The sequence below is a fragment of the Plecotus auritus genome (genome assembly GCF_963455305.1).
Source record: "Plecotus auritus genome assembly, chromosome: 2".
Classification (NCBI taxonomy): Eukaryota; Metazoa; Chordata; class Mammalia; order Chiroptera; family Vespertilionidae; genus Plecotus; species Plecotus auritus.
In genome coordinates, this window is record NC_137771.1 from 74,346,590 (window position 1) to 74,358,217 (window position 11,628).

Consider the following 11,628-nt stretch of genomic DNA (forward strand, 5'->3'; position numbering starts at 1 on the left):
ACTCAATGATTTAGAAAGTTGGCTTTGAAAATACTCTCAAATATTAGATATTAAAAATGGTTCATTTGCCTGGCAGGTGTGGCTCAGTGGTTGAGCACTGACCTATGAACCAGGAGGTCACCGTGCGATTCCCTGTCAGGGCACATGCCTGGGTTGCCGGCTTAATCCCCAATAGGGGGCATGTAGGAGGCAGCCAATCAATGATTCTCATCATTGATGTTTCTCTCTCTCTCTCCCTCTCCCTTCCTCTCTGAAATCAATAAAAATATATATTTTTTAAAATGGCTCATTTTAGGTGTTAACAGTTTTTAGTATTATGATTATATACATATTTTAAAGTAAGTCCTTATCTTTGAAAGACACATACCAAAATATTCACAGATAAAATAAAATGATGTCTGAGATTTGTTTCAAAATAATACCAGAGGAAGGAAAGTGGGTGGGGAAACAGAGCAGAGCTAGCCATGAGTTGATAACTGTTGAAGCTGGGTGATAGGCCCATGGAAGTTCATTAAACTACATGCTCTCCTTTGAACATGTTTGACATTTCCCCTCATAAGATGACTTTTTTAAAAAGCTATTTAAGACAAGTCATTTTCCCTCATGAAAGGTAAGAAGTTACCTGGAGGTGAAGACTTCGCCTTTCCAGTCCTGCCGCGGGTGCTCCTGGATGATGTCCTGGGTCAGGGGTGAGTTGTGCCGTGGGGATTTGGAATGGGGCAGGGTACTCGCGTGACTGAAGCTATCACAGGACCTGAGGGGAGGAGGGCCTTTCTTCTTCCGTGGAAGGGTGCCGTGTATAGACACGTCCTGATAGGCATCTGTGCGGTGATCGGCGAGAGGAGACTTGCTGCTCAGAAGGTCCATGGACGAGGCCAGGGGAAACTGGTGATTCACCGACATGTTTCTGGGAAGGCTTGCGAATTTCCCCGCAGCCATGATTCTCTGCTCTAAAGGGAAATGAAAGGAGTGAAGGTATGAATCTAAGATAACCCCAAGAACTGGCTTCCTACGGACGAGAGGAAATGGAAATATACCACGTTAACAAAAGAAAATGTCCAGGGCATTACAAGACGAACACTGAATGGCACTACTAGTGAAATTTAATACAAACAGGAAGTTTACTCATGTCCTTTTTTGATATTACAGAGGAATTCTCCTGGGTTGGCAGCAGGTCGGCCAATGGAAAAGGGCAAACACACTTCAGAGACTTTGGAGGCACATGAGCTGTTTTATTATTTCAGGTGACTGAAGCTGATGGAAATGCATGACTAACGAAAAGCTTATTGAGGAGGGACTCAAGGTTTCAGTAACAAGTGCGTTACAGAAAATGCTGTAGATACGTTAGATAACGAGCTCACGTTTTCCTACCACCGTGGGCACGGAGCGAACAGGCGGAGATTGTTGGAATTCCTTAGCTGCTACAATTCCTGTAGTGCCAGACCAGCCCCTCAGTTGTGCTACCCACAGCAACGGGGCAATTTTTCTGTCAACGACCTGGTGCTTATAAATAAATCAATGTGCTCTAATTAACGAAGACAGGCCAGGGTCAGGGGTCAGGAGGTGGCCACTGCTCCCTACAGCAGTGGGCTCAGCTGCAGAGGGAAGCCATTGAGGTGGGGGCTCCATGTACACTGTCCCCCAGGGAGAGGGGTCAGGACCCGCCTGCCACCGGCAGGGTAAGCAATGAGCATGGGTGTCTGCATAGTCAGGGAAGAGTGGGAAGGGAAGAGAAAAATAAAAATAAAAATAAAAAGGGAGGTATGGAAAGAAAAGGAAAATGATACCTGAGGTTATATGCAAAAGCAGCCCCGACAATTGTTCCCAGCTTTGACCACTAGTAAAAATGTGCACCCTGAGAGCGTCAGCACCCGCAATGCCCCCAAAACAAACGATGGTTTTGACCTAAGCCAAATTATATGACATTTTTAAAGCCAACGTTTGAGGAAAAGAAACACAGGCCTGAAGGAAAATTAGGGCCAGTCCCTAGCGTCCTAAGGATCCAGACTGTGTCCCACTAGTCATGCAGGCAGACTGGTGTGGAGACAGCAGCATGGCCAAGCCCGATGCACGGGCCTCTGCAAGGCTGGTCAGCAGAGCATCCCCTGCTCTGCAGTCTCCTCTCGAACCCTGCAGCCCCCACTCCGCACAGGCAGCTCTTCCCACAGCTCTGAGTGAACATCGTCACTTAACAGAACCTCTGCAGAGTCAGTTCCACAAAGGAATTGGGGATTTGGGACATGGCTTGACGACAACCAAGAACACAGCCCCCCAGAATCTCCCAGTGCAAGAGACAAAGGGGCAGAGTGTGCAAAGAAGACAACTGACAACAAAAACACAGGATCCACAGCTTCTGTGTGCAACAGAGAGAGGCATGTGAGTGCTGGGGGCTGTGGAAGGAAACCCCTCTCTCATTTCATATCATCCTAACCCTGGCCTCAGTTCTCTGCTAAACCTGGTAATTCTGGGGCTTGTCTGCTCCATGTCTAACTAGGACCACACAGAAGGCCTGGCTCACAGCGGGTGCAGAACAATAGAATGGTGAGGGCCCTTCCCCTGGGGGCCCCGCCCGGGGCTGACTGGTGCCTGGCACACTGTCAGCACTTGCTCAACATTAAACATCATTATTAAAAAAGAAACCAAACTCCCTAGCCCTCCCTGACTGACCACCAGTGACGTAAACTGACAAGGATTCCCTCACCCTGCACACAGACCCCACAGCTGTGCACGCTCACCTGTCGGAGCTATCAGCGCCTGCGTTCTCCAGACAGGCCTGCATCATTTCAAAGAGCCTTGTGGGGAGGCCTGCGCAGCCACAGAACCTCTGTGTGCAGAGGGCCACACTGTCGGCCAGCTCTACTTCCAGGCTAGTGTGATGGGCAAGAGCTGCCCTGGCGCCAGTGTTTCTGGCAGCCTGTTTCCTCTCTGCCTACCCAAGACCCATCTAGATTTCAAGACTGAGCCAAAGTGTTCTAGAATGCCCCACACTCGGTTTATTCTTGGCGATAGAGGGATATTAACACCTGCCCTTTCTACTTTCAATTCAACAAACATGTACGTGCCTACTCCTTATAGGACACTCAGAGAAACAGAGTCGTAAGCCCCAGTCCTTGAGAGAGAATAATATAGGGACATCAACAAGGACTCATCAATAGGGGCCCTTAACATGCTGAAGGGAAGAACAGTTACTTTTTTATTAAATTTATTGGGTGACATTGGTTAATAAAATTATATACTTTTCATTTCTATGATACATCATCTGTGTATTAAATTGTGTGTTTACCACCCAAAGTCAAATCTTCTTCCGTCACCATATATTTGACTCCCTAAACCTTTACCATTCCCTCACCCATTGGTAACCACCATACTATTGTCTGTGACTATGAGTTGTTTGTCCATTTGTTGCTTTCTGTTTTATTTTAAACACTTTTTCTTGATTTCAGAGAGGAAGGGAGAGGGAGAGAGATAAAAACATCAATGATGAGAAAGAATCATTGATCGACTGCCTCCTGCATGTCCCCCACTGGGGATCAAGCCCCCAACCTGGGCATGTGCCCTGACCTGGAATTGAACTGTGACCTCCTGGTTCATAGGTCAAAGCTCAACCACTGAGCCACACTGGCTGGGCTGTTGCTTTCTGTTTTACATCCCACATAGGAATGGAATCATATGAAGAACAATTAATTTTGATGACAGGATTCACAGGGGATCTCAGAAAGGGCCTCACTGAAGAGGAAGGACTGTGAAAGGTGGAAAATTGTAAGGAAAAGCCTTCCAAGAGGATGCTGTAAGGAGGGCAGACGCATAAAGGCAGAAAGGGCCCCACAGCCTCAGGAAACTGCAAGTGGCGTGGTGGCACTGGAGCGGAGAGAACAAGAAGCATCTTCTGGAATAAGCACAGCTTAGGGCCAGAGTTTGATTCTCAAAGGCTTTGTTAAGGTGTCTGGACTTGACAGTAACTTCTGGGGAAGATCTGGAAGGGAAGGACAGATTCCAGCCTGTGGCTGGTAATTCTGAAGGAGGGGAGAGGAGGGAGTTAGAGAGGTCAGTCCAGCAGATGGCAACAAGCCAGCAAGGAACAATGAAGAACTTGGCCTGGGGCAGTGGCCAGGGGAAGGGAAAAGAGGGGCAGAGTGAAGAGCTGGGAGCTCAAGGCCTCTGGCTGGCGGGGCCACAGCCATGGAATGATGGTGCGATGCTGTAACACACCAAGGAAGAAGGGGCCCCCGCAGGAAGGTGGGTAACAAGCTCACCACTGGAGCTGTTCTGTGTGAGGTCCCAGCAGGACAGTTTGGTCTAGGAGGGTAGATACTGGCATGTGCAGTTAGGAGCCAGGATAGGACATAGATTTTTAAGAGTCATCAACATAAAGGGAATATTTAAACCAGAGAGTAGATCCCTTAGCTTGTTATTATCAGATGTGATAACAGATGTGAAAGCACCTCTTAAACTGTCAGGAACCATACAATATCCATGAATTACATCCCTGCTCTCTCTCCCCGTGGCTACCTCAAGCCTGTAAGGACCAAAGCAAGGAATGAGTTCTGAAAATGTACAGTGGTGGTCCTTAACCTAGCTGCACATTAAGAAGCCTCCAGAAAGCTTTTAAAACCCCAACACCCTGCGGTGAACCAGACCAATGGAATCAGAATCTCAGTGGGTAAGACCCTGGAAGCAGTCTGCCTCCATATTGGCCAATGTGGAGGCAGGGTTGACAGTCACTGGATAAGTGAGTCTCCTGGGTACAGAGCAACTTATGCTCAGATTTTTTTACCTGGATGACAGAGGAGAATGACAACGAGGAAGTATCATTCAGTCAAAAGAAACGTTCATTCACTCTTCTATTTAACACTCATTTATGTGGTGAGCACTGTGCCGGGTGTGGGACAGCGTCAACTATCCTCATGAGGTTACTACTCTATGGAGGAAGCAATGACCATTGTTGGTGATCCCCAGTGCTATGGGGGCACATAAAGTGGGGACCGGGCTCTAGCGGCCCTGGAAAAGCTTCCATGAGGAAGGGCTGCTGACCTGAGGATGTAAAGCAGAGGTTAACAACTGGAAGGAGAAGATCATCCAAGTTGAAGTTTCCAGAGAGTTCTCAGCTGCAGACAAATTGAAAAATCACAGGCCAAGCTCTCCTTTACAACTCCCTGCCTCTAAATTGGAACTCTTCCCCATTAAAATACAGCCTTGTCCTGTGTCTAGTCACTTGGAAAGATTGGCTCAACCCTGGGCCCTGTGTCAAGTTTGAATCAGTCCAATGGTGGGGGAGGTGGGCCCAGCCGGGAAACATAGCCTTGAAAATAAAACAAAATAAAAGTGGGGCAGGGGATGGAAGGGGAAGTATGGGTGGGAGGAGCTCATTTGCAACCTTTGGGTTGCTCTATTTCTTACTTGAGCTTTATTTACTTTTCATTTTTCCAGACTCCAGGACCCTAGGGGGAAACCCAAGGGATAGACGTGCATGGTGTGTAGTTTGAATCTAGGTTCAAGGTTGAGTACTTTCTGTTTTGACAGAGAAGCCACTTACCACATCTGATCACTAGGGCAGAATCTCAGGGTGTTATATGTAGATGGGATCTCAGAGAACCAAGCCCCTTCCTTTTTCCAGATAAGCAAATAAATGTTCACTCATTCAATATATATTCTCTGAAGGTTTACAATGTACCAAGGCTGAGGATATAATAAACTAGACAAGGTACTGCTCTTACAGAGCCTACTGTGATGGGGGAGTCCAACCAACACAGATAAGAAAGCAAACTAGGTCATATCCCAGTCACAAGGGCACTAAACGCAAAACAGGGTGAAATGATAGAACATGCTGGCTGAGGATGGACAGCTATTTCAGATTAGGATGGTCTGGAAAGACCTCTCTGAAAAGAACAGAATGACATAAGACTTGGAAAAGGAGAGAGAAGGAACCAATGAAGAGAAGAGCAGAACAGAGTTGCAGGCGGGGGATTCTGCACACGTGAAAGCTTGAGGTGGGAACACGTGGTTGGAAGAGCACTGAGGAGACTGAAGTCAAGTCTCCAGCTTCTGGCTCCATGTTTTCTCCGCTTGGAGATGTTTCTGTCTTGATGTTCCTAGTCATTATGTGATTCTTATATACTATTTTATTTTTATTTTTATTTATTTTTTTTAAATATGTTTTATTGATTTTTTACAGAGAGGAAGGGAGAGGGATAGAGAGTTAGAAACATCGATGAGAGAGAAACATCGATCAGCTGCCTCCTGCACACCTCCTACTGGGGATGTGCCCGCAACCAAGGTACATGCCCTTGACCGGAATCGAACCTGGGACTCTTGAGTCCGCAGGCCGATGCTCTATCACTGAGCCATACCGGCCAGGGCTACTATTTGATTTTTAAAAACCAAACATGGTCTGACTCAGAACCTAGGCTTGCTTTGGAGTCAGACACTCAAATCCCTACTCTGCCATTGACTTACTAGCTGTATAGCCTGGGACAAGCTACTCAACTTCTCTGAGTTTCTCATTTGTAAAAATGAATTAACAATAACTATTTCATGGGGTTGTTGTGAAAAGTAAATGTAGTCGTGTATGGAAAGCCCTGACATATAGCAAGCACTCAATAAACAGCAGGTCTCCTCCAGGCAGGGCAGGGACCATGTCTGTTTGCTTGTCATGGTATCTCTGGTACAATGGGAGTGCACAAACGAAGCCACCACTTCTGGGGAAGCCTGGGCAGGAAGGATGAGGAGGGAAATATTTTAACCTGAAGCGATAGATGTAAACACACCAAACCAAGCAGGACGTAGACAGACACACACACACAGGCACACCAAGCGAGCGAGTATGCAGTCTTTAAAAGAAAAGCCCAGGTGAGACTTTGGCCACCAGACTTCACCTCTCTCCATTGTGCAAGTAAACAGACATAGTGTCCTGACACAGTCTGATGTTAGATCTTGAAATACTTAGTCATGCACCATATAATGACAGATCAGCCAGTGATGGGCCACATACATCACAGTGTTCCCATCCTATATAATAAAGAGGTAATATGCAAATTGACCCTCACACCCTCGCATCACAATATGGCCACCCCCACGTTGTCACAAGATGGCCAGCAGGGGAGGGCAGTTGGGGGGGACTAGGCCTGCAGGGGAAGGCAATTGGGGCGACTGGGCCTGCAGGGGAGGGCAGTTGGGGGTGATCAGGCCTGCAGGGGAAGGCAATTGGGGCGACTGGGCCTGCAGGGGAGGGCAGTTGGAGGTGATCGGGCCTGCAGGGAAGGGCAGTTGGAGGTGATGGGGCCTGCAGGGGAGGGCAGTTGGAGGTGATCGGGCCTGCAGGGGAGGGCAGTTGCGGGGGGACCAGGCCTGCAGGGGAGGGCAGTTGGGGGCGACCAGGCCTGCAGGGGAGGGCAGTTGGGGGTGATCAGGTCAGCAGGGGAGCAGTTAGATGTCAATCAGGCTGGCAAGGGACTGGTTAGGGGCTATCACGCTGGCAGGCAGAGTGGTTAGGGGCAATCAGGCAGCCAGGCAGGTGAGTGGTTAGGAGCCAGAAGTCCCAGATTGGAGAGGGTGCAGGCTGGGCTGAGGGACACCCCCCCCCCCAATGCATGAATTTCGTGCACTGGGCCTCTAGTAAGATTATAATGGAGCTAAAAAATCCCTATTGCCTAGTGATATAGTAGCCATCATCAGGTAACACGTTACTCACATGCTTATGTTGATCTGGTGTAAACAGACCTGTTCTGCTAGTCATATAAAAGTATAGAACATGCAATTATATGCTATAATTTTAAAGTGTACTCTTTCCACTTATTAAAAACCTAAATTTGCTGTAAAACAGTATACCATGTTACACCAGCATAGCCTATACATCTCGTGCTTACTCTATCTCCTGATTACATCACCTTCTCGTACGCTTGGTTTAATCTTGTGTTGTTTTATAAGTTTAGTGTTGCCTAAGTGTACAGTGTTTATAAATCTACAGTTGTGTTCAGTAATGTCCTAAGCCTTCACATCCACTCACCAGTCACTCATTGGCTCACCCAGAACAACTTCAGTTCTGCAAGCTCCATTCATGGTAAGGACAGGGCACTTACCATGAATGGTGGATCATTTTTTATACTGTATTTTTACTGTACCTTTCCTATGTTTAGATACATAAGTACTTAACATTTTGTTACAATTGCCTATAGTATTCAGTACAGTAACTGTATAAGTCTGTAGTCTAGGAGCAATAGGCTATACTATATAGCCAAGGTGTAAAGTAGGCTATACCATATAGGTTTGTGTAAAGTGCATTATATGATGTTCCCACAATGATAAAATCACCTAACAATGCATTTCCCAGAACACATCCCTGTCAAGTGGTGCATGATTATACAAAGGTCAAACACTCTATATCTTGATATGAAAATGAGACTCATGTGAATGTTCTAAGAGCTGAAATCTCAGTAAGGACATGAGCAAGCCTGACAAGCTCCCAACCTATCTGGCTGTGCTTTGAAATACTTGTAAATAGCAGCCTGACTCACTTGCTTTACCAAGATGTGTCAAAGAAACTGATGATCACATGGAATCAAGGCAGAGATAAGCAGCTCACATACTTGGATTTTCCTATTTTACTTGGATTTTTCTATTTTACTTCTAATATGAGGTATTTCCAAGTCAAACTCATAGATGGTCATCTGATATGGGCTTTAAGAATTGTGTATATACACATGTATATAGTTAATTCTTACCTGAGAATATTTTTTTCATTGCTTTTTCAGGGAGAGTGGAAGGGATGGAAAGAGAGAACCATAGATGTGAGAGAGATACCACTGGTTGCCTCCTGAAGATGCCCCCATGGGGGTGGGGGGGGGGGGGGCCAGGGAGCGAACCTGTAACCCAGATACATGCCCTTGGCTGAGAATCAAACCCAAGACCCTTTGGTGCGTGGGCCGACACTCTAACCACTGAGCGCACTGGCCAGGACCAGAATTGTGTATATTTTAATCTCTGGAAATGAAACTGCCTTCCACTGCCTTATTATGACCTTGGCAGAGAATTCACAATTTGGATATGTACTTTTTATATCTTCTCTGCAGAGTCAGACGAGGAGAGGAGATGGAACAACGGCACAGATAAAAGCGGCTTATCCACCTAATGTGAAGTTTGCTTGAGTTTAAATATTAAGAGTATGCCTTTATTTTTGAAGTAAACTCAATGAAGTCTAGCCAAATGATTGAAGTGTGAATAATTCTCCCCTGGATTGTATTTCAAGCTCTATAGCACAGGATTTACATGATAAGGTTAGGATTAGCATTGGACAAGCAGTCCTTTCTATATGAACTGGGGGAGATCAAGATCTTGGTTAGTCATCCTGGAAATGTCAGGCTTAGCAGCAGTTTGGAGAAAGGTGGAGTGAGGGTGGGGGAGCCCTTGGCATGGCAAGTTATTTACTTTATGTATCACATACCCCCTTACAACCCCGTGCTCTGTGGCTTCCCCTTGATCTACTGGGAGCCCTTTCCCACTTCAGACCCCGCTCTGCTGAGCCCAGCCCCCAGCACCGAGGACTCCCCCTCTCCCTCATTTCTCCTGGTCCTTGGCAATACGCAGGGAGATTATTCCCTCTCAAACTGACCTCCCCTCCGCCAATGTATTTTCCTTGGGGAGATCTGCGTAGCCTTGGACGATAAGAGTCAAGGTTTAAAGGAATCTCTGAATGTCTGGCTCATTTTCTCTCTCTGCTGATGACTTTAGGTTAAAGCAGACACAAGCGCCGGTCTTTCCCCTTCGCACCTTGCTTCAATCGAGTTAACACCAAAAGCAGACTATTCCACCTCCTCCAAGTCCCAGCCACGACCCGCCGTGATCCCCACGGAACAGGCGCCTCTCCAGCTGCCTCCCAGCTCACTCGATCTCTCCCAGACGAGTGAGTGGCTACACCTGATCAAACTTTTAAAGTGGTGGCAGCCGAAGCCCTAAGGAAAGATGGTTTGATAGGAACCTCCTTCCTGTAGCTCCCACCGTCATTCCCTCCCTTCTCCGCTTCACCTCCCCACCTCTCCCCTCCTCTCGCCTCGCCTCTCCGACGCAGAGGGAGCAATACAACCAACTATTCATTCTTTCTCAACAAAGGGAGAGAGGGAGGGAAATGTTGTCAACAGTTACACGGCAGGGTCCTACGCTTTCTTGGCAAACTTTGCAAGAGATTAGTTGAGAAACTCGCCTCCCCCAAGCCCGTGCTCCCAGCGGAGCCCCCGGGCCCCGCGTCCCCTGACCCTCGCCGGCCTCAGGGCAAAGAGGGACGGGACGGGGAGGGGCGGCTGGCCGAGCAGCCTGGAAAGGCTTGGCCCCAGCGCCCGGGAAGATGCCCCAGAAGAGCCAAGAGCAGAGATGCTCGCCTCCCGCCGCGGGCCACTTGGCGAATCCCAGCCTGTTCGGAGCCCCCGAGGGCGCAAGTCCCGTCCCCACTTCGGCCACTCCCGACCCCGGACGCCAGCGCAGCCGGGGGTTGGGAGTGGGGTGAGGTGGGAGCGCTGGCTGTTTTCCCTGCTGCCTAAACTTTCCCAACACACTTCCCAGCCCGTCCTCCTTGGGAGAAACAAGGCACCCCAGGAGCGGCGGCACCCCAGGAGGCGCAGCACCCCCGCGGGACGCGCAGCGGCTCACCTCCCCGCGCGGCGCTCGGCGCCCGGGTCTCTCCCGCAGGGACTCAGACGCTCCGCACCGCGGGCCCCGCGCCGCGGCTGCTCCCAGAGCAGGGGTCGCTCATGGTCCGCGGGGCGCGCCCGCCGAGAAGCCCGCGCAGCTCGCCCGTGCCCCGGCACTGCGGCTCTGGCGCTCCGACTCGCGCTCCCGCCGCGGCAGCTGCAGGCGCGGCTCTGAGCCGGCGCGCACGCGGGCCCTCAACTGGTGATTTGAGGCTTCGCGGCCCCACCCCGCCGCGCCGATCCGCGTAGCCTGGCCCCTGGCGGAACCCCCTGCGACTTGTACGTGCGGTGACCTCGCCTTGCACTTCTCTGCCGGGATTTTTAGAGTTTAGCTCTCCTGGTATTTCCCCCAGAAGTTAGTCCTCAAGTGTAGATAGACCACTTCCTCACTGTACCCCTCTGGGTAGACAGCCCCGCCTAACTCACTCCTCCCCCTTCCCCGCGTTATTTAATTACCCAGCAGATCTGCTTTGTTCGACTGCAGACACCTGGCTGGCTTTCAGTTGAAAAGCCTTTGATGGGATAAAGATCCAGGTAACCACAAATAACCAAGCCATGAGAGCAGGCAAATCCATCACACCCGCCTGGATATATTGAAAGCAAGGTGGGAGGTAAAAGTGGTACTAGATGGCTTGGTGGGGTGAAAAATGAGAGCCAACTGGAGGACTTCCATATCAGACACCAACACCTATCATAAAGCTATTGAAATAGTAATTGGCAACAAGAATATACTCTCTGACCAATAGAACAGAGAGTTCACCCACTTCTAGGAATATATCCCAAGAAACTAGAAACACCAATCAGAAAGGATATATGCACCCCTATGTTCGTAGCAGCACAATTTACAATAGCTAAGATTTGGAAACAGCCTAAGTGCCTATCAGCAGATGAGTGGATTAGAAAACAGTGGTACAGCTATACAATGGAGTACTATGCTGCTGTAAAAAAGAAA

General features: G+C 48.8%; 1 protein-coding gene across 1 annotated transcript in view; it reads right to left on the reverse strand.

Moving 5' to 3' along the window:
- Nucleotides 1–10,739, reverse strand: part of BCAR3 (BCAR3 adaptor protein, NSP family member) — a 109,963-nt gene extending 99,224 nt beyond the window's left edge. Inside the window, 2 exon segments of the mRNA XM_080655662.1 lie at nucleotides 623–950; nucleotides 10,636–10,739. Of these exon segments, the coding sequence (XP_080511788.1) occupies nucleotides 623–939 (317 nt within the window). The 5' untranslated portion in view covers nucleotides 940–950; nucleotides 10,636–10,739.
- Between the last annotated feature and the right edge of the window lie 889 nt (nucleotides 10,740–11,628).